General features: G+C 33.8%; 1 protein-coding gene across 4 annotated transcripts in view; it reads right to left on the bottom strand.

Moving 5' to 3' along the window:
• The window catches only part of LOC114942262 (uncharacterized), a 346485-nt gene that overhangs the window by 96778 nt on the left and 225055 nt on the right, over positions 1-24652 (bottom strand). For all 4 annotated transcript variants that reach the window (XM_085488071.1, XM_085488070.1, XM_085488072.1 and 1 more), the window contains 2 exons: positions 19069-19181; positions 9498-9663 (listed from right to left, as the gene is read on the bottom strand). In XM_085488071.1, the coding sequence (XP_085344197.1) occupies positions 9498-9663; positions 19069-19181 (279 nt within the window). The remainder of the gene's footprint in view (positions 1-9497; positions 9664-19068; positions 19182-24652) is intronic.

Below are 24652 nucleotides of genomic sequence, written 5' to 3'. Positions count from 1 at the left end.
ACTTATATACATATATATAGATTTAATATTATTACAATGTTCCGTGTACTAAGATGTCTCTTTGTTTGTCATATGTAAGAACAATCCTTGCAATCAATTTTATAAACGATATTAGTCACACATTCTTTAGATAGCAAATCTTTACCACACCCAATCAGATTGTTCAGTTTCTTCGGTAATCTATAAACCACATTCAAGCCGAACTTCTTTAAAGAATGTGAGATATTATCACTAAAATTTGTCACGTATGGTATAGAGATGTAAGATGCTCTCCCTTGTGACTTCGTTGTAATGTCATTCATTTCATTAGATTTATTATGTTTTAGAAAATTGATTCTTTTTTGTAAATATCGGTTAATTATGTTTGTTGGGAAACAATTATTCCGTAAAATGTTTTTAATAATATTAATATTTTCTAGATGAAACCGCTCATCAGATAATAGTATTGCGTGGTCAACCAAATTGTAGATCGTGTTAATTTTAGATTTAAAAAGATAACTAGAAAGAAAATTGATGTATCTACCTGACCACGTTGGTTTTCTATACCAATTTGTTATCAATTTTTTATTAACTCGACAAACAATGGTATTTAAAAAATTAAGTGAAGAATTACATTCCAACTCATACGTGAATTCTAACCGTTCATGATAATTATTAAAAGTAGATAATAACGTGTCCATTTTATCCGTTGATATTATGGCAAAAATATCGTCAACATATCTATAGTACACGGGAACTTGAAAATCTAGTAACTGCAGACAGTGTGATTCAAGGTCGTCCATGACTATGTCGGCTAAAATTGGGGACAATGGTGATCCCATTGGACTCCTATAAATTTGTTCAAAAAATTGTCCTTTAAATCTAAAACTAGTCGAATCAAGGATGATTTCAATAACGTGTAAAAATTGAGCTAGATTTAATTTAGTATTCTTGGAAATGTCATCCCATCGCTTTTCAATATCATTCATGACCAATTCCTTAGAAATGTTGGTAAAAAGCAAGGTGACATTTAGCGAAATCATTACTTCAGATGTCTTGAATATTTTTTTGAGAACGACCAATTATTCTTGATGTGTGAACCTGGTTTACTTAAGCACTTGAAAAGGACCACAACCATATGGTCAAAACATCGTGAAACGTTAAATAAACGATTTTACCTGCTAGTTTGGTCGATTATTTCTAAAATTCATATTTAATACTAGTGACTGACATTAATAACTGGGAATTTATATATAAATTGATATATAAATATATGAATAGAAGTGCAATTTTATATTTTGCTCTTAGAATTTATTAAAATTTTTTTACAATATTAACATTGTACCTACAATTTTAACATATTTGTAATATTTTCTTATATATTTTACATACTTTGTGAATTTAGCCAGTTACATCGTACATATATTTTAAGGATTTTTTGAAAGAAATGATTGCTGCTACAGACAATCCAGATATCGCTTTAACAACAATGGATTATTGGGCTGTGGAAAAGCGTTGTCCTCTCATAAAAATAACACGAAGTTATAAGCATCCTTTTAGCCAAACAAATATATCGATAGAAAATATTCATACATTATACAATTTTTGCTTACCAATAACTTTTACTACCCAGACGTATTCCAATTTTAACAATTTTTCACATATTTCTTTATGCAAAAAAACAAGTTTAACTTTATCATTAGCATTTAAAGAGAATGGTTGGATAATTTTCAATATACAACAAATTGGTAAATATCGATCAATTGACTTATTATGTGGTTATTACTCGTCTATATTTTATGCATACATAATTGACATTATTTTATATTTTTATCTATTTTATTCATTGTCCTATAAAAATCTGAGATGCTCATTGTATAACAATTATTTAAATAAATTCAATTATAATATCAATCAATATCAAAGTTATATTTATACAAATTTTTATTTTAACAATAGTAAAAATTATTAAAATAGTAAGTACAAGTAATACATACAATTTTCGTAAAGTTACATGTTACAGAAATTTTATTAATTAATATAAAATAATTATTACATAATTTATGCAGAACTAGAGTCAATTTTATTTTATTTTATATAAATAACACTATCTTGCACAACTTTATTCATTATTCTAATTAAGTTTCTATATGTATTTACATTTTATTTATATGTATTAAATTTTTGATATGTTTTTAATTCATAATTTATATAAACAGAAGTATAAAATTAAAATGTTTGAAAATAAATACGTTATAATGATAAAATTATTTAAAATAATAAATATTTATAAAACTTATTTACTATTCGACAGGATATTATCGCGTGAACTATGATGATGAGAATTTTATATTATCTAAATCATGATGATTACACGAAAATTCATGTTCTTAATCGTGCCCAACTTATCCATGATGCATTTCATTTAATGATAGGAGACCAACACAATCCATCTATATTTTGGGATATTATATTGTATCTGAAACGAGAAGAAGATTACATAGCTTGGTATCCTATGTTTAAAGCTCTGGAATACATTTTCAGTACTTCTTTTTCAGTATTGGAAGAAAAATATAAAAATCTCAAGGTAAATATCAATAGTTTTTCAATGAAAGTTACCTATATTTTAGATAATTGCAAATACACACTCTTTTATTACAAAAAGTTTAAATACTCAGAAAAATATTGTATATTCCATAACGATAAAATGTTACATATTTTTAATTACGTCGCAAATAAATATGTAAACAAATTCAGTTTGAATAATCACTTACGTGAAGAACAGGCCCCAAAATGTATGATTTTCACTACTGCCAATATTATTGATATATAACATTGTTATTGGATACATAACTAAGTGCTTAAAATCTTTGTCAACGAATTATAATTATAAACTTTTTGCACAAATTTAATTATTTTTTTGAGGGGAGGGCCACAATTGGCTACAGATTGATTGCCGATAGCATCGATTGCCAACAGTCCGTTTGCCAACAAATCGTTTGCGTACATAACTTTTTGCTTACAAATCTGTTGCCTACAAGTTTTTTTGCGCAGAAATCAAAAAATTATAAAACGAATATATGTATTTGCACACATAATACTATTATCTACAAACCAATTGCCTATAAGCTCTATTGCGCACAAAATGAAATTAAAAGACTACCATACATACGTTTGCACACACAAATTATTGCACCAGCTACATTGCACACATGATATTATTATGTCAACGATCGTTCCTTTTTTGAATATAACACTTTTTTAATTTTTACAAAAAATTTGCAATTTTTAACTTATTTCTATTAATTTTTTGGATTTATATATGTCGTAGGCAAATGGTTATTTTAAAGAAATAACTTTTGAGTAGATAAATGCAATCTGCCTGGTCAAATGGCTTTTGCCTGTTTATGTGTGTCAAAATGCTATTTTCCTAGGCAAACAGCATTTGCCTGAACGTTTTTTAGGAAAATAAAAATTTTGGATATTGTTTCGAATGGGACACTTCGAATTTATGGCAGCCCTTTTGAGTACTAAAAATAGATAAAACAATATAATACATATAAGATTTTGATTAAACCTCGCTTCACGTGGAATGTAACAAACCTATGTAGAGCCTAGCCTTTGCGTGAAGAAGTGTGTGCTATATACCATTTACATAATAGCGGTTCAGTCAAGTAGCATTGAGCCAGGAAAATAACATTTTCGGGGAGCCGATCTGTAAGCAATAATATTATATGTGTGCAATGCAGCTTGTGCGCAATAGTATCGCATGTGTGCAAATGTACGTTTGTGCCTAAATTTATTATTTGTGCACAAAAGAGCTTGTAGGCAATAGATTTGTAGGCAAAAAGTTTTGTGAGCAAACGATTTGTTAATAAACGGTCTGTTGTCAATCGATACTATTGGCAATTAATTTGTAGGCAATAGGGATCCTCCCTATTTTTGCATGCATATGTATATGTATTTGAGTGTATGTACGTGCATAGATAAATGCTCGCATCAATATATGGTAAGTGAGTTTGTACGTATGTTCGTTTCAAAGAAAGAGAAAATTTTAAGAATCTGTTGGAAAATAATAGAGATTTTTTACTACATTTATAATATGAACAAAGAAATATATATTTAACGATTTTCAGAATCGTATAATGCAGGGATTAAACGGGGTACTTGAAAGAATCAAATATGAAGAAATTAATGATAGAGACAAACTTAGAATACGTTTACGACAAGAAGTTGCAAGATGGGCATGTTTTCTCGATGACATCACTTGTATGAAAGAAGCCAACAATACATTAACAAAACATATCAAAGATACGGAAACACACAGGTAAATATTGTTACATATTTTTAGCCTTTTTTAATCAAATCTTCTTATAGGTATTGTCTATAATGTTCAAATGATTTGATCCATATACTAATTTTTAAAGGTATATTAATTTCCTATCTAACCACCCTCTTCAGTACAAAATCAACACGATTAGAAGTTTAGTCGACAGAGCCTTATTACTTTCAAATGAATGCTTTCACACTGACAATATCAAAATTATTACGGATATTTTGGTCAACAATTGCTTCCCGAAACCTTTCATTGAACTACATATTGAGAAGAGAATTAAAACTCTAAAACACCGTAGTGAATTTTTGATGGTCAATGACAATAGATGTAAAAAGTTAAATACGAAATCATTGTTACCGATACCGTAAAAATTTTGAGCGAAAATCTGAGCAATGCGTTTAAAAAATATGAACTAGACTTTGTTTATACGATCCCGAAAAAAATTAAATAGATTAATTAGAAAAGGTAAAGATAAAATCAACTATATGAAAAAAACTGACGTCGTGTATCAGATAGAATGTAACGATTGCAATGCAACATATACAGGGCAAACATAAAGACAATTAGCTACACGCGTGTGTAAACGAACATTTTAAAAATATTAAACAACATCATAGCAATTTTAACGTAATTAGTAAACATCGAATAAAATATGACCATGACTTTAAATGGATGGAACCTAGGATTTTGCATTGCAAAAAACACAGAAGGAAGAGAGAATTAGCGGAGATGTCTTTCATTAAAAAATATAAGAATAACATCAATTTACAAAGGGACACAGAAAATCTAAATCCTATTTATGACAAGTTGATACACAGTATATGATCGTCTATTTATTTATTATTTATTTATTTCGGTGTATTGTCGAACTTTAATATTATTGTGTTTTTAAAGTTTGACTAAAATTGATTTATTTGTCTCCGTTTTAACATTAGTAATTTTACTGCTGTCGAATCAACATCTTGACAGGTACATTACATTATTTTTATTATTCATATTTTTATATTATTTTAAATTTCTTCGTTAACAACTTTGTAAATTATTGTTTCATATCATAATCATTGTATATATTTTTATTGTGCAGTTACACTTGAAAAGGACCCGTACCTAAGGGTCGAAACGTAGTGTTTTAAATTAAATTGTACTGGCCAGTTAGGTCGAAATTTCAATAAATACGTATGGATTTACCAGTATATTTTATAATTTTTCGACTCACCAATTTTTTTTATTTTTTTATAATATTATACATTCTATGGTTAAATATGTATTAAATTATAAGTATATATCTTAAAGTGTACAAAATAATACAATTTAAAAATAAGTACATCAAATAACATTTGTGTACTCAAAGCCGTACTATTTAGTAAATTATTATAAATAGTTTTGTACCTCGACTGGACTGGAAGTACATTTATTTCAAAATTTGACCAAGGGGTAACTTTGTCATTTTTAAAGATATTCCGAAATCTGCAAATGGGAACTGTTTCCTAATCGTTTATACCCGTTTGTACACCTTTCTTCAAATCGTTTGTACCTCGCAGGAACCGGATCATTTCAAAATTTAAACAATGTCTGTACTTTCGGCCCTTTTACAAACGAAAATTAAAGAGGTACAAACAGGTACAAACGAACATTAGAAAACAGTACCCGTTTAAAAATTGCGAATATCGTGAAAAGTTATTCCTTATACGAATTTTGAAATTCTTGTACTTATGGTTGTTTGAGATACAAACGATTTGAAAGGAGGTACAAACGAGTACAAACGATTAGAAAACAGTACCTGTTTGCAGATTTTGAATCCTTTCCTTAAAACGTGCATGTTAAGTCGATTACTCAAATATATCGAAGCGTTGAAGCCTCTTTTCTTGCGATGCTGATTGGATGCTGGCGCGTTGCGATATATTCGTGTTTAGGATAGGTGCGTAGTGTTTGAGCGCCTCGTAATGTAAATATAATGTGTTCTATTATGTACATATTAATTTGAATTCCCGAACTTCTATTATGTACATAATTTTAATTCGATGAATTAAATAAAATTATCTATAAAATATAAATTCAAAAATTAAAGTTATGTACATAATTGAAATTCAGCAAATTAAAATTATGTACTCTCGCGGAGAAAAAATTGATTTAGCGCGCGCGAAGCGTGTGCTTGTGTTATCCAGTATCTTTACAAATGACAAAGTTACCTCTTACACGAATTTTTAAATGCCTGTACTTTTTTTGAAGTACAAACGATTTGAAAGGAGATACAAACTAGTACATACAATTCTCCTTAGAATATGCCTTTAATGAAAATAAAATATTTTAAAGTTAAGCTGTGACCATTTTTTTAACCCTTCGTATTTTTATAACCCTTTGAGGTACAAACGAAACATCAAACGGTACAAACAGGTACAAACAAGGTACAAACGGATTATATTTAAAAAAAAATATTTTTTAAGTCAGTCGCCAGGTTCACATCGGTTAAAATATGTTCGCTGTCTCTTTAGAAAGAACAGAAATGCTCGGCGTACTCTCGCGACTGCGAGACTCTGCGTGAAGAAATGGCTCTTTCCAGTGACGTAAAAACCTTAGCCAGCCAGCCAATCCAGCTTTGAAGAACAACTGCAACGACTGCTGCGAAAAAGCAAGTACAGCTGCAGTGCGGGAGGCCTCCCTACCGCGACCATGTCATGGTTCTTTCTTTGTCGCTTTTCCTCGTCTTGCGGAGAAGACTTCCCTAGCCAAGTTCGATTACTTTGTTCCACAAAAATCGTACGTCTTGGTGGCTCATTGAGATCGTAAGGAAAAAAAACTGCACTTGCAAGTAAAGTAGATTTAGTTCAGCTGATTTAATTTCGATAATAAATTTCTGGGTAGAATTTTTTATCAACAAACTATAAATGTAATTTCTTTCGCGCTTATTCATGGAATATATATAAATTATATTCCTAACAACACACATATCCCAAAGATGTTTAGAGAATATTCTGAGGATGTTCGAATGTTCTCTGAATATTCTCTGAATGTCCTTTGAATATCTTCTAAATATCCTCCGAATATTCTTCGAATATCCTCCGAATATCCTCCGAATAGCCTCTGAAAATCCTCTGAATATAAAAAAATTATTAAAAAAAGAGTGCAAATTTTTAACTTTTATGCACTATATTGATATAACACGTACATCCAGTGACAACGTAACGCGTTTAACGCGGGTTCGTGCCTGTAGTAGGTCGCGCCATAGAATAAGTAATTTGAGACACACAATGGTTCTGTGCGCGCGCGAGTGTATTCTTATTGCTCGGGGGATGAATTTGAGCGAGGGATGAGCGCTGGGAAGATGGTTGTTGACACAGCCAACGAAACGAGACGAGGGATGCATTATCAAACGCCGAAATACGCGCTCGCGAAATACCCCTACCGCGCGGTTTTCTCTCTCTCTCTCTCTCTCTCTCTCTCTCTTGAGCACGCACAAAATGGGCTCTTACCCTTGCAGGCGAAGTGCAAAGCGGATGCGTATTGACTCGCGACGTTTCTGTAGACCAGATTTCGCGTGGAGCGCATATACGTTCGCGTGAGTATATGCGCTATAGAATTGAGCACCGTGTGTGTCGGGAAACTGGTTTCCCGTCCCGCGCCATTAAGATGTATATAATAGTCCTCGTCGCGGATTCTTGAGAGCGTTTAGATGAATTCTAGGAAATTGCGATCAATTGCAGCGATTGTTAAACGTGGAAAAAATTTCTTCACCTTTATAATTGTCATACTTAAATTTTCTGGAGCTTTTTGTATATTTTGCATTTATTTGTTAACATATTGCATACTCGAGTATAATTTGATGTTACTATTTTCAATTCATCTTATTAAATTGTTCGAATTATTGAACTTTTTTAAAACAATTTCTGAATATTATTATACAATTGATTTTTGCGTGATGAAAAATAAAAGTTCATGCTCGAAAACCGTCGCAAATTCTTTGGTAAAGCGAAAAATGATTTATATATGCATGTGAGATTAACACAGCATAAAGAGAGTTTCGCTTGTTACGCAAGCTGAGCTGCGTTTAAGCGGGTTTTATTAAAAATATCCGGACTAAAGATCGTAAAAGGGCAAGAGATTTCTCCCTTTTTCTTCTTTCCTTTCTCCGGCTGCTCTTTCACTTTTGCCCGGAAACGCGCTAATGTAATCCGGACCGGATGAAGGTAAAGGGAAAAGAGAAACACTCGACGTGACTTTAAAATCAACGCAAAGACTACCTGACATTTGTCACAAAGTACAAAAAATATAATTATTCGTTTTATCTCTCTTTTATTATACAATAAATTGATTATTATCGTGTGCCAATGGATATTATTTAAAAATAGTCATTTTATTTCGTTATTTTAAAATTTAATTTTTTAATTATGCAGCTTTAAGAAAGAGTTTTAATGTTAATATTTCTGCAAAAAGAATTGATTATTAATAATTTAAAATATTTTAACTTTTTCGATCTCAACGAGAGAAGAGATACTTTCATTACATTCTAGCTATAATGAATGACATTTAATCAGTTTGGTTAAAAAATCTGTAAATTTTCCTTTTTTAAAAATCTTATACATTTTATTCGATTACCTTCGAGAATGATATCCGGTGTTCACTTTGTTCTCAAGTTAAATTGTTATTACGATTGTGAGGCGCCTTGATATCAATAAAAAATAAATTCGTCAAAAGAGCGATTCTCCTTTCTTTCTTTTTTTCTTGACTCTTCCAGTTTTAATTTGTCGTGCAACAGCCTCGCTCGGGAACTCGAACAGTTTTTTCTGGCACGTGGTTGCGAAAGAAATGGACACGCGCTGTAGATACGCGAAAGAAACCTCGAAATGGGCGCTAGACCGCGCGTGTACTGCATATGAAAGAAAATCGTCGTTTCTCTCAAATGCTCGTTTAACGAGTTTTCTCGGTCTACCGTCTTCCCTTGTAACAACGTCATTTTATTACGTGCGCAATTACGCGTTTATATGCACAAGTTTTTTTTTTACATCGTGTATAATGACATAATAATTAAGAAACGTCGCATATAAAACCCAAATAAAACTAAGGCACATATGTTTTATATGAACTGTCAAATGAATGGACTCGTGGAGAACGAGAACTTGTCAACGTGCTGCCACAGGGACATGTTCTATCGAAATCTAACATTGTTCGACAATCGTGCACTTACTTGTAAGGAAGCAGCACCGCTGTAAAGTTGATGGCAATGGAGATTCGCGGGCCAGAAGTGATCAGGTACCGACAACGGATGTTTGGCGGATACAGTCCCGGATATCCGGGACTGGCTAGAACGCATCCGTCATGGCAATCCGTGTCTTCGTACACCGAGTCGCATTCTGCAAACAAGAAAACGGAGAAGATGTCAGTGAGTCAGAATTCCTGTTCATAGAATTCTTGTGTCCTTTCATTTTGGAAGCGCAAATAAATGACTCTATCTTTCTCCCTTATATTCTTCAAATTAATTGCGTCGTTAAATTTTATCTCTTTAACAACATAAAAAATATGAAAAGAATTTTATTATATTTTTTACTTCAACTGCAATATTAATTCGTTGACGGAGAAATGTTAACAAATAAATGCATACTTTAATAATTTTTAATATTAGTTATAAAAGTACTTTAATATTAATTCAAATATTAATATATGCTCAGTGAAACTTTGCTATAAGTTCATTAAGACGGGTAATTGACGGTTGATAGTACGTCGAACGGCTGCCAGTTAAAGCGACGGTCCATCTCAATTTCCGGCTGCTCGACAGACGAGCTCGAACGATTTGCAAAAGACCGAAAATAATTAATACGTCTGGCTGCTTCATGAAAAATTCAAAAAGTGGAAAGTGGATAGACGCGTCAACGGCAACACGCTGACTAAATAGAAAACGGCTGACGAGATGTCTAGCATTCCAGCTCGTATGATTCTAAATTAATATTTTCGAGAGTCGACCCGGAAATACTGCCAACTATGTCGAAATGTGTTATAGATTATTCGGTATACGACCTGGATTACCAATTTAGTCACGGGCCACGAATCCCCAGTATGCGAGCAGTTTGCATTTCCGCTTCGACGATAATTTCTCTCTTTATGCGATATATATATATATATATATATATATATATATATGTACATATTGATATAATATATAATATATAAATATATTAATTATATTACTAATTTATGTAAATATATAAAGATAATGTGTGTTAAAATATTTGTAAAAGGAATTAGTTGATTGTTTACAACGTCAATTTTTTATATGTTGAACATTTTTCTCATAGATAAACACATTATGGCAATAAATAAAACGTATCTTTGTTAACCAGTTCACTGGTGAATCCAAAATCATCATTTTGTACCAAACTGGTGAGAGCAAATAATTACGTATTTTATATGAAAGTTTAACTATAAAGGGTTTTTGGTATCGCTGTTGATGAATTTAAGATCGAAATTTCAAAATTTAAAATAAAGAGGATCAAATTCGATAAGTTCATTTTCTTTTGAATCGTTTATGATCACGGTCTTACAAATCACTTCTATATTGGTTACATATACTATCAGACGTAAAAATATAACTATATTTAGTCAGTTCAGGTTGATTGATTCAATATGCGCAACTTTACACAAATAAAATATCGATAGATTTGTAACGCGAGTTTTGTGCTGTGATGTTTTGATCGCAGATAACAAATTAATTTAAAACATTATGTTGTTATTTCATTTTGATTATACACTCAAGACTATATAATATCTATATGTATTAAGACTAATATTTAAATCGTTTATTACGAATCAAATACTGTTAGTTACTAGCTGCCATATTGAATCCATGAGGAATTTCTCAAACTTGATTCCAGATTCATAATCAGCGACCCCAAAAACATGGATATACCAAGCTTTATTCAAATTCGTTAAAAATTGGCAAAGTGCTCATATATGAGTCATTACCAGGTGTGGCACCTTTTTTTTGGCCATATATGAGTTATTACCAGTGAACTAGTTAACTATTAATAGCGTCAATTTTTTTAATCACTTATATGATTTATCGCAAATCGGCATATCCGTTATTAAACCATTATTTGCATTGTGCGAAAATATTGAAGTTCAAAGCTGTTTTCGAATAGGCAAATCAATGCGTCCGCGACGATTATTGTAATGTCCAAATGGTGATTGACAATCCGTTACGCAATTCAATTATTCCACTTTCATAACGTATGCAAACACACGATTTCCATAAATGTATAATGAACTGGTATTTATTACTGCCAACTCCACGCAAATACGAAAAAGGCATTAATATCACTTTAACGTCACATAGCGACACATGAGGTTTGTTCAATAGACATTTTTATCGCGCCACAAAGGTTTTTGACATGTCATCGCGCGGATTCTGTTTGCGCTGTGTTTCAACAAACGGTGTTTTTTGCGCGCGCTTTATGGCAAGATCCGCTATCATTTTTTGTAAGAAAAAACGTATTTGATTGTGTGACCGGCCCTCTTGGCGTTGTTTGCTTAGCTTTATAGTTCCGTATGCAATCATCATAATGGCTGGGCCCATTAAGTATGAAACGCGTCCACCTTCGGGCACACAGTTTTCAATTAATAAAATGCGCTTTGCATCTCCCATCCCCCTCCCTTGCTTCCGCAGCGGCACAACATTTTTATCATAAACAATTCCGCTTTTTTCGCGTTCCACTACCTTGCGAAGCGCGTAATTTCCTTCGTTCTTCTTCATTTCTCTGTGTGCACGAAGCGTTGTTTTCCATTTCACGGGGATCTTTTTCTATAATAATATTAATTGAAATTCTTGTAGGTTGATTAGACCAGCCGTTAAGGGGTTATACTTACCTGTAAGGTCGAAAAAAACATGTATTTTTAGGAATTTTTTTTCAACTGAAAGATTTTTTAAATAAATGATTAATTATTCGAATGTATACATTTTGAAGATTCTATAGTATTCTTTTATTACAAAATATTAAAAATCAAAAAAGATATCAGCGAGAGCATTATTTTGTAAGTTTTTTGCGGTGATCACTGTAGCTTTGAGCTCGTTCATCTGAAATAAATAATTCGAGCGAATTTAGTTAGTATATTAGTTTATCTAGTGCCCGATCGTTGCTTTTTATTTTTCGTTACGTAGTTTTTTACAGATAAAAATAAACGATTTTTTTGATTGAAAATCGATACTTTAACTTTAAACAACCGCCATTTTATTCCAAATTAATTTTTCGAGATAATAAACAATTGAGCACTAGATAAACTAATATACTAACTAAATTCGCTCGAATTATTCATTTTAGATAAACGAGCTTAAAGCTACAGTGATCACTGCAAAAAACTAAACAAAAAAAAATGCTCTTGCTGCGATATTTTTTTTGTTTTTAATTTTTTGTAATAAAAAAATACTATAAAATCTTCAAAATGTATGCATTCGAATAATTAATCATTTATTTTAAAAAATTTTTCAATTTAAAAAAAAATCCTAATAATACATTTTTTGTACCTCATAGATAGGTATAATCGCTTAAGCAAAAAAAAAGGTACAACGATGCCGTGTCGTTAATTATTTGATAAACAGTGCAACGAAGCTAGTACTAATTTCTTAGATGCGGCTCGATCAAGTTGGATGATAATTGGACTGTCCAGTTATCGGAGACGTCAATTGTTTGGCTTGAAAAAAACTCCCGAGTTCGTTAATTGTACGTGTAATTGAAAGAGTATCGAGTTTTATTATACACGCATTAGTTTGCTCGAAAAGTTGCCTCGTTAGTACGGACGAGGCTCAAACGAGTACGTCGATAGCTGCGTTAATGACATCAAAAGAAAAGTTTTACAACATTGATGCAGAATATAAATATAATTAGGACAATATAAACATTTCTCATCGACTCTTCTTTGCTATAATAGCGAATATATCTAACAATATTAACAAAATATTTTACAAGATTTGACAAAACGATGATATTAATGAAAAATTCATTTCTCAGAAACGATATACTTTTTTCTGTTACTTTGTAACAAGACTGTCTGGAACGCTTCTAGGAAATGAGAAACATTCTCTTTATGCGATTAAGCGTGTCACTTTAAACGTCGTCGGTCCATTTTTTTTTTTTTTTTTTTTTTTTACAAAACGGGCGTAATTATCGCGATGGCCGAGAAATTCACCTCCCGCGATTAAGATCGCAAGGGTGAATCGTCGCTTTAATGCGGCGACGGAAGGGACGAGAGAAAGTAAAGGCTCTATGTAAATGTTCACACAAGACGCGTGAAAACTTTCTTTCGCGGCGCGTCGTAATAAACTCGAGGCGAAAAAAAACAAGAAAAAAAAGAAAAAAGAGATGCTTTTATTCCTTCCACGGAGTTCTCGCGATTCGACAAAATTTTTCCACGGGGAAGAGGGGCGAGCTCCCCTCTTGTTTTATTTTTCGTTCCATTCACTCTCGACGGAGAAACTCGATGAGGCAGGAGAGCCGCGAAAATTGCGATTTGGCGTTTGTACATTTTTACATAGAAGACGGAGAAAGAGAGAAATAAGCAACAGGACGAACTTGCAATAAACGCAATTAACTTTTCGACGAATGTCGGTTCCTGAATAATTACGCGAGCTCTTTCTTTTTTTTACGTGAAATTCAAATTAAAAACTTTTTTTCACGACACATAAATTTTATCTCAAGTTTCCGTTTAAAATTTAATTGGACAGAAATTAACGTTTTCACATTTCTGACAAATATTAACTTAATTAACTACTATAATTTCGGACGCAATTTTTTACGAAAATTCACGGGCGATCGTTGCCCGTTTGACGATATGTTTTGGCTTTTAAACCGACAGTAATATAGGAAATCGTGGGAAAACGCAGTGAAATGGCGCGTGAATATCCCGCGGTGATACTCCACTCGTATTTCAGCGGGAATGTTTGTCGACACGTTTTACTTCCCCGGATGGATATTTGCGAATTGGAAAATTAGACGGTGCTTGTGTACCTGTATGTTATATATTACTGAAATAACATGTACAGGAACATGTATCGCTAACGTCCAATTATAGGTTCATGAAAAACATATTTGTACTTATTAAAATGTATTTTAAACAAAAAACAAATCACTATTTGTTTAAAACTTTATACATATACATATATATATATATATATATATATATTCCTCTCAGCTACTCTTTCTCTCTCTCTATTAATTTTCGTTACAATTTATTAACACTGTCGATAATGATATTTGTATAATTATAATGCTCTTGATATATTGTACATAAATATAATCAAGATTTATCGGAATGTCAATAAAATCGCACCGTAATCGCGCCGAGATCTGCGCTGGAATTTCAGTGGAATAATCCATCTTAAATGCGCCGGAGCTAAGAGCACTTCTCTTGTAAGTGCAGTTTACGTGATCGCGCGATCGTACAAATAGAAAGAAGAGAAACAGAGTGACCAAGTGGTAGCACAAGCTTGTAAATTGTTCTTACTGGGTCTCAACCGACCGCTTTGTCAATCGAGCAACGTCTACTTTATCTTTCAATCCGTACTATTTCTTATCCGAACTGCACTATCTTTATATTGATCTGGCTCTTCTTGCGTACCTTAAATACTCTTTATACTCTAATAACGGCAGACAAAAATAGTTTCATTTGCGTTTTTAAATAATTTATTACAAAAATACATGTATACAATTTAATTTAAGGCTCCTGTATACTCACTGCAGATATCCTGGATTGATGACGTCAGAGGCGAGAAAGTACATCAAGAAACTTCTTGCGACTTACGTTAAAATAACAGTGTTTTTCAATAAAATAGCGTTTGAAATCGATAGAACAGACATATAAAATATCCCGAAAACTCTTTTTTGTTTAGATAATCAATAATTAACATATGTATATGTCAAATTGAATTGAGCCTAACAAAGGACGAAAATCAGCTGTTTTTGACAGATATCAAAATAAAATGAATATTTGCGTTCACATATTAAATTATGTCAAAATGAGAGTCTTCGGTATATTTTAACATCATGACAATTATTTTAAACATAAAAACTCTACAGTAAAACGAAAAATAACGCTGTAAGTTGCAAAAATAATTTAGCTCGCTAAAATGTCATTTATGCTTATCTTTATTAAACAAAATCGTATTATTTATTAATTATATTTTTCGATCATTATTGTACTATATTCTTTTATCGATAAAACAATATAGAGATTCTTATTTTCACCGTCTGGAATCAAGTCGTCACTTTAACACGGACTTGGCAATCGAGTATGCAGGAGCCTTAAAGACAAAATTAACATTTTATACATAGATGCAGCTCGTTTTCTTACAACATTACGCGTAAAGGACACGTCAGCACATTATTTCAAAAATAATATTCTTTTCAAATAGCAGAATCCTTTCCTCGCTCTACAATATCCTCTCTCTTTCTCTCCCTCTTCTTATATAAATCACTTCGGAACGTCGGCCAGTTTCTTCGGAGCTCGAGAGATAAATTCGAGAGCGGCGGAGCCAACTTCCGGCTAGCGCGGGGTTGCGTAAATGCACGTGTGGGAAAAGTGGAAGTAAGAGAGAGAATTCTGGAGCCAGGTCGAACGGTAAGACTGCGGATCGTCTTTCCATCCACGATTGATCTGTTTGTCAATCGGGAGGTGCCTTCGCCCGCTATTCTCTCTTTTTCCCTCTATATAAACGGGCTGCCTTTCACTCTTCTCTCTCTCTCTCTCTCTCTCTCTCTCTCTCTCTCTCGAGATAAAGAACTGATTGTGTCCTTGCCCTCCGTTCGTGCCTCTCGCACGTTCCCCAATACGGACGAGCGTCAGGCACCGTGTGCCAACGTCAAAAAAAGACCTCTCTCATCCGGATGGCGGAGTGGCAGTCACGTTTCCCGGTCGTACGTACTGCGCATATGGATCGCCGAGGCCTTCTTCTCGAGGATAATCGAGAATCGTTGTCGTCTCGTTACAATCTCACCGCGCAGAGGAAAGCTTTCAAAGGGGGCCTTTTGCTTTTACCGAGCTGCGCGAGGATCCGTCTTCGCATCTCTCGCGTCTTCTCGTCGCGCTTTTTTAACACGGGATCCTTTCAGCCGCTTCTGCTCCGAGAAAGAAATTGCCGATTGCTGCTGTGTGTTACGTGTTCTCTCAGATTTGTCAGACGCGTGATCGTTTTACGATCCTTCGACGGTGTATTTAAAGGGTTACATACACCTCGAGGACCGAAAAATTAACCCAACTTTGACATTTTATTCCGGCTAAATGAATAGTGGGAATCAAATAAGACTTTTTATGATTATAAGTTTATATTTTGACAATATAAAAAAAATAAATATAATTAAAAAATTGCAACAGAAACAAAATATGGTTGCTGGCGTTGGAAAAAACCTTTTTTTGCGGAAAAAACCTAATTTTTCGGTCCTCTAGGTGTATGTAACCCCTTAAAGACATTTTAAAATGCGGATATTCATTGTAATATATCTCCGTAAAATTGCAATAATCGAATTTATAGAGAACTTGAGAAAGAGATTTATATTTACCTAAATATTAGAAAAAATATATATTCTACAAGTAGTTTTGTTTTCTTCTTCTTTATTATAAATTTATGACTTGTCAGAAAAATAAATACCATCTGATTAAGTGCTATAATTTATGCACATGTGTAATATATGAATGTTATGTAAAATAAAACTGAGATGCAGGGTGAAATACTTTTCTGCAGCGTAATAAGAAATAAAATAATGAATGCGCATTCTTGCATATTTTTATTTTTTGCAATTTCAGCGTTGGTTGTTCGAATGCGGCATATGTTTCCCCGGGGTGACACGGCAGGTCAAAGAACTCTGCTATGTCATTATACAATATTACTAGATACGAAAGTTCAAGATACATATATACGAAACTTTTCTCATAAGAGCGTCGCGCAATTTTTTTAAAAGGGCTTTTCAATTTTCTCACTTCTCTCCAACTTGCACAGCACAGCAAGCCATGAAAGCAAGATACGAGATCACCGTGCGATCAAATAGTATCCAATAATCGATCGTAAATCATATAGATCTCGAAAAATGAAATTTACACGAAATCGAAACTTATTTATGAAACAAACAACAAATAAATTTAATTTTAATTTCACAGCGACTGCTTACTTTGTCTGCTATTTTCTGAAAAACGTTCGAGAGTAACATCGCAATATTTTATCTTGATCATTTTAAGATAACTCTAATTGAATTTTACAATTCCCTAGACTGGATCTTTGCACACAGAAGCATCGGTCACAGTGGAGATTAGAAGCGCGTTTAAAGATAGGGATCGCGTAGTCGTCCCGGGAAGGAATCGATACTCGTGATTTAGTTAGCCTTCGATCACGATGGTTAAATAGTTTTGGAGCCGAACGGGTTCCTCCTTCGCTTAAAGCACCGACCGCACTTAAGCCCGTATAATTTTCGCTTCGAACTAAAGAGAAATTACCCTTCCGCGCTTTCCCAAGTAAATTTGCGCGTTCCTTGACCGCTTTCCTTTTTCCTGTAGTTTACTAGTTTACATCCGCCCGATTTCAAAATTATTATCGCAAAAACACGCCGTTTTGACATTTTACCTGGATTTCTCTCTGTTTTTACAATCCCGGAAGAAGAATGCGCTCTATAGTAGACGTTTATAAATGTCGTTTCTCCGTTTTTTTCATCGTGACTCTTTGATTTTTTGCTATGAATTTTATAGGCGATACGCGCTAGAAAGGTCCGGCAAACGTTCGTTAACGTACGCTTTAATCGAGAAGAGCAACCAAGTTAACGTATAGTAACTCAATTCTACATGCAAAACGCACATCGATAATTTGCGAATATACTACAAAGTTTACGCTTCAGCAAGTTAGTTAAATAGTTTGTTTTCGTTCCAACGCGGCTTTTCGAAAGAACCGAGTAAAATTGCTCTATTAATTCATTCATGGAAATAGTCGTGCTTTTTGCTTCGCAAAAAATATTCGCGAAAAAAAAAAAAACGTTTTATTTGCTGAAAATCTAAACGAAAAACCTCGTCACTCCTCGCATTTTCTCGTGGAAAAAGGAGCGCAAGTCAAAAAGTTTCAGCAATTCTGCGTCTGTGTATATCGGAAAAGTTTACCTTTGTAAGCTTGTAAAGCTTTTCACGTGGATGATAAGAAAAATTTTATCTGCACCGATCGCCCACGGTGCTGAACATTCTACATGATAAGATATATCGCGGAGAAGTGCAATTTACAAGAAGATAAAGTTACCATCATAGGGAACACGATAGTAAACTAGGTTGTTGGCATGTAGCTGCAATAGTCTATGATAGAAGCCATCCGAAACAGGATGCGTTAGTGCGCGATCAAGTTTACGCAGCTCATAATCTCACTTGTCCAACAGATTAATGCATTCGTCAATATAGGATATCAAGTTATAATAGAAATGCGGAACGTTAAAAAGGTCGAGCAAATATTGACTTTTGCTCTTCAGCGGAACATCGAATTTCAAAATCTCTCTCGGATTTTAACATTATCAGCTTTTTAATTACAAATAGTCGTTATATATTCAATCAAAAATTAATTATTAAGTGTATATTACTTAAGAAAAAAAATAGGTAATGTATTTTTTCCCCGGATGCATCTCTTCGAGTTTATAAAATCTGTGAGAATATAAGTGAGAAAAATATCGCAGTGCGTTAGGAAAAGCTGTGCGTTAAAACGCAGTATAATTTAATTTTTTATTGTGAAAAAAAGAGAGCAAAACACATCTTACCCGTGTTGTTAACCGGATGTCCGCCCCTCACCGGCCAGCCGACCGACGTGCTCGCTTTGGACGAGAAGCTGAAGTAGGCCAGGAACTGGGACCGCGTGGTGTTCTCGTTTATTCTGAAACACGCGCAGTTTCCGTATGTAAGTGTACGCTACAGCTACGGGTTTTATGCGTATCACGGCAATAAAAGAAAACATTAACGTGATAAATTACTACGGGTCACCTACGTCGGAGCTACATATACGCGCCTTCCGCTTCGCCATCGTCTCCTATATACCTAACCTATATATGTACATGTGCTATGGTCACGCTATGGTATTTATGACGAGATCTTGGCTCGCGGCAGGCAAATTTACGGATTCTTTCCAAGTGATATACAGCAAATAACCGCGGGACCGATGTAGTCGCACGATTTATTGCGGCCTGTTTTTGTCATCATTTCGCATGCGGCTCGTAAATCACTGGATGCGCGCCTTTATTGACGGGCCGCACTTGCGCCCGGCCGGACATCGCGCCATTTTTACCGATATGATCCGTCAATAAAGAGGGCCTTTCAAACGAGCTTCAAGAAATTCGGCAGATACATAATTTACGATGAGTAAAGATGCTGTATAACCATTTGTCAGTTATTGTATAAATCAATAATCGCGCATCTATTTACATCTACCGCAATATATGCAAATGACAGATTTAATAACATTAAATCGTTATCCAATCACTGTTGTATATCAGCTATATGTGTATATTATCGAATTCTAAACTATTTATTACAAAAAGAAATTATATTGATTTTTCGCACATTGTCATGCGTTAATTTTTTTATTGGGCAGAGAAAATTAATTGATCTCTGAGGCAATGCGAAATCTTGCTGAGATGTCTACGCATTGAACTAAAATACATTTGAAATGCGTGTCAATATGTCATTGCATAAAGTGCGAAGTACTTTCTAGCAACTCGGACACGCGAAAGTTTCGTTGTCGCGTACAGCTATAAGTCTAGAAAGTTTTTCTTGTAAACGACAGAAAAGTTATATATTTTCAGCGAGAGAAATCGTCCTCTCTCAAAGAAAGCACCAACGCGATGTTTCCTCGAGATTGATCAAATGTCGATCGAGAACCGAAGGTATCGTTTGTCGCGCTTGAAAACTATTTAGAATAGTTGCCAGCAGTGTGTTGAAATATCTGGATATCAATATCCAAACTTTGGATGGTCCTCGCGAGAAAACTTCGAGCTTTGTGAGAAACATTACGCATGTCTATGGTACGATCGAGACTTTCGATGAATTTTTAATCGTATTAATTATAAAACTGTCGAATTATATGTAAAATTAATTATTAAACATTAAAAAATAAATTATTAAATTATTAAATATTTTATATAAAATACAAGCTCTAGTAAAAAATTAAACAAAGGACGGGCTAATTATGAGCCAGACGCGGTAGAAATTGCGTAAAGATTTCGAGTTTAAAAGAAACTAGTTTATTGTACGTTTCGGTCCAAAGAATCTTCAGCATCTACAGATACAGAGACAGAATGACAGATTATAGATAATTATACAGTTATTGAAGGTAACAGATACATATGACAACGGCTGCTTACGTATCGCAAATTTAAAAAAAAAGAAGTAATTGTAGAAAGAACGCTTGTGCATCAGGACATAGGCAAAGAACGTATATAATAAATATTTATTTCAATATTTCTTAATCTAATAAATCATTTATTTGTAACAAATAAATATTTTTCATATAAAATCAATATTATTAGTTTCAAATAAATGAGTTATTAGGCAGTATTGAAATAAATATTTACTCGAATTCAATAATTTTTTCTTTCAGTGTACATATAAAACAAACTTTAACTATACAAGAAAAAAATAATTATTATTCTGCTTTATATTTTTCACCTGTATATATTCAGGGATCTTGCTAGTATTTTTTTAAAGATCTCTCAAGTAATAAATAGATGTCCCTTAATTTCCTATTCAAACAGGCGCACCTATCTCCGAAGATTATGCTCATCAAGGAACTGCCGTGACAACACTTTGAGAAATCATGTCCGTCGTCAAACCACAATCAATTTACTGTCCCAGGAACAATTTCGCGAACGCAGACCGGAGATCGGGGCGAATGTAAGTCAGAAACGGACGCGAGAAAACTTTATTGTAGCGAAGAGGGTGCCGTCGTGGGGAGAGAAGACGCCTCTAATTCGATTATTTAGTTAGGTCAGGTTAGCTGTAGTCGAGTTATATAGCGTCAGCTGGGACCAAAGATTACTCGGAGCACTCGTGACTCTCCTAATTGTATTTACTTACTATAAATCTCCTACCTTCATCAACCGGGTGTTTGATTAGCTGCCAATTCGGCGGTCACCTCCCTCCGAGTTTCACGGTGCGTTCCGAAACTTGCCCCATCTCCGGCTACTAATAATGTCACCAGTACTTACGGTAATTTTCGGATTAATAGGAGCACTTGAACTTACATTGAGTTTCAGCCACTTCTCCAAAGATCGATTGGGGTCTATCGCTCGACTTCGTGATTTACGATGGTCCTTTCATATCGAGATTTGAATTTTCATTAGACGATCTCGCGTTACCCTTAAGGGAATGCTGATTAGGTCTGTTTTATTGACAAATATTATTTTCATTTAACTATTAGCTATACAGAATGAAAAATCCTTTACTAAAATTAAAGTGTTCATAATAACAAATCTGGGCTACTACATATGTACATAAAAAAACCAAAAAAGCTAAATAATTACAGTTTTTCTATCGGTCTTTTGTATTGGATCAACCTAACCTAAACAATAAGAAAACTGTAATTATTTAACTTTCTGGGTTTCTTTTTATGTACATATATTTATATAGTAGCCCAGATTGGTTATTATGAACACTTTAATTCTAGTGAAATATTTTTTATTCTGTAAAGCTAATAAAGAATTAAATAAATATAATTTGTCGATAAAGCAGACGTAACCAGCATCTCCTTAAGGGTCTTTATCGATCTTTGTTTGTTTCATAACCACATGTAAATTGAAATATTAAATATTACGTGTAATACGAGTTTATCATATAACCGTGTCGGAATTAATAATCTCGCTTGGGTTAGATAACAGATTCTTTATGATAAATATTAATATGATCAACAATTTAGAAAGTGAATCTCTTTACGTGCTGCTTTACCTAATATATATCTATACGCTCGCTTACTACAAGGCATGCACTTTACTGGGGACTCTGTAAAATGTTATATCGATCGCGGTAGGACGAGGATTGCCTCTCAAAGAAAGCCGAGGTTAAGCAAATCCTCGGCACGATGAAAGAAGACGGCCGTAATCCCTGCGGGGGTTTACGAAGATTAGGATGCAAATTTTGGAAAGCATTAGACGAAAGCGTTCGGCGGCGCTTCCTTGGTGAAGGCAAAATCCTTTTCGGCATCTATCGGAGACATTAAACCGATTCAGTATGCCATTAAAGCAGGTTTATTCGCCGGTGGACGGCGAGTCGATGGCCATGTTATGGCGAAACCGCGCGTAAATTTCTACGCAGATGCCAGCGAGAACCATGAGATGGAACTTATAAAGTTCCGTGAAGCGAAATGCGAAGCGTGCCTTCGAGGATTTCACGAGCACGGAATCACAATTTGTTCGCGACTCGGGGAGAAAATGTCCGTTCCGTTCCGCGGCTGAAAAATATTGAAGAATTTCACTGTTACTCGGGAATTTTAATCGTAGACGATGAATTTTACTGCGCGTGCATATTATGAAATGGCTGTTCTTGAAGAAACGTCATACGTCTTACACCAGAGCTCTGGGCTGTCTTCTTTGCAATTTTCTAGACGAAACTATTGTTATTTTAAATTTATTACATAATTATTTTGTGTGATTATAATTTTATTTTAAATACTAAACGTAAATATAGTTTCGTAATTATCAGAGTTTACTGAAATGTTTACCGAATATTTTCAGTTGAATTATAATTTTATTACTTTTTATTATGTTATGTTAAGTTTTTTCAAACATGTCTGTGCATCTACTCAAGAATTCCATCTGTCGCAAGGTTCTTACATTTCAAAACGTCTCGCGAAGTACGAGAAAAACTTCTCGGCGATGGTGGATGGAGATTAAAATGCAAATTTTTGCAGCTTAGTAATAATTTCTGAGAAAACCGAAGAACACTTTGCATATAATCTTCCAAACATTAATTTTCATTAATAAAATAGACTGAAATAAAATCTGCGGCGCCAAAAATTCACGTACGCTACATTACGCTCGTGATATATACCATTACTCTAAATAAAGTATATGCAAAGAAAAAAAAGTTAGGAATAGCGCGCGTTTACCAGGCAACGCTTAATGAAGGTTAGATGCACTTCCGTCTGCGACAAAAAGTTGACAAAGGAGTCACTGGGCCCTTAACTCTGTGCAGAAAGAAAATAGAAAGCTTTTTATTCCTGAATAAAAGAGAACGAAGAACGTAAAAGTGTAGTGCGGTTGAGAAATGGACTTTTGCCTTTTGCAATATAAACCTATGCACGAAGTGCAATGAGAAGGGGAGAAATGGAAAATAAAAATCCTTGCTCTCGAACAATAATAATGAAACATGTATCGATATTGAGAATTGTACTTTTATGAATCAATTTATGCTTTTTTATTATGTTATGTCGCATTAAGCAGAGAGACGTCTTGGTTCACGATGATATTAGAACGATAAACGTTTCTTAAACCTTGAAATCAAAGTTTAGTCATATTGTTGTAAAGATTTTTGTGAAATATATTTTTTATAATTTTTTCAAAATAAATATTCAACGATTCTCATGCTAAATTGCCTGAAATAGCAATCTGTCGGCTAATAGCAAAGTTTGAAATTTATAAAGTTTATTTTTCACGCTTATATAGTCGTTCGTTTGAGAAAGTTTATGCTGTCGTTGCAAACGTGTGGATTTGTCCGGCAGACACGACGCTCTTTTACTCGGAGAGAACAAAATTAAGGAACCGGATGCGCACGAGTCCGGTAAAAGGTTTGCCAGTTCGTTACTGTAACGAACTTCTTCCCACGATCTGATCCGAATTCCGATCGTGTTGGAAACCTTCGAAAATAAACTTTTCGCGGGCTATCGTATTTGCACTATTCTAGAAGTCTTACACCGTCATCCTTCTTGCCTCTGAAAAAAAATATTGCAAACAGAAAACTCTCGCTTAAATTGCACGTATGCTAAAATAAATAGTATTCGTGATAATTAACAAAAAAATTTAATTCATTGAATTCTTGTTTTTAAAATATATACAATTCAATTTCAAATATCACGGGTAAATGTCACGATTATTAAATTCTCTCCCAACGCGGCGCACAGCTCGGTGAACCGTGCACGATTAAGTTCAACCTTTCGTTCATCCGCTTATTGATTCCATTTGCGTTAATAATCCTTTTCTGACGCGTCAAACCAGCCGGTTGTTATTACTTAATTTACAAAGCTTATTATCTTCGATAATAGGGCAACTGAATTTTATTTTTATTTGCAATATAGCGCGTTTTATATCGACGCGTCCAAAATTTTGCGCGCGTAATCACGATCCTAAATGATCGACGAGC

This window comes from Nylanderia fulva, unplaced genomic scaffold (assembly GCF_048542155.1).
Source record: "Nylanderia fulva isolate GAGA-0341 unplaced genomic scaffold, ASM4854215v1 Scaffold62, whole genome shotgun sequence".
Taxonomy (NCBI): Eukaryota; Metazoa; Arthropoda; class Insecta; order Hymenoptera; family Formicidae; genus Nylanderia; species Nylanderia fulva.
The sequence above is the reverse complement of the archived record's forward strand: the minus strand, read 5'-3'. Positions and strand labels throughout refer to the sequence as shown.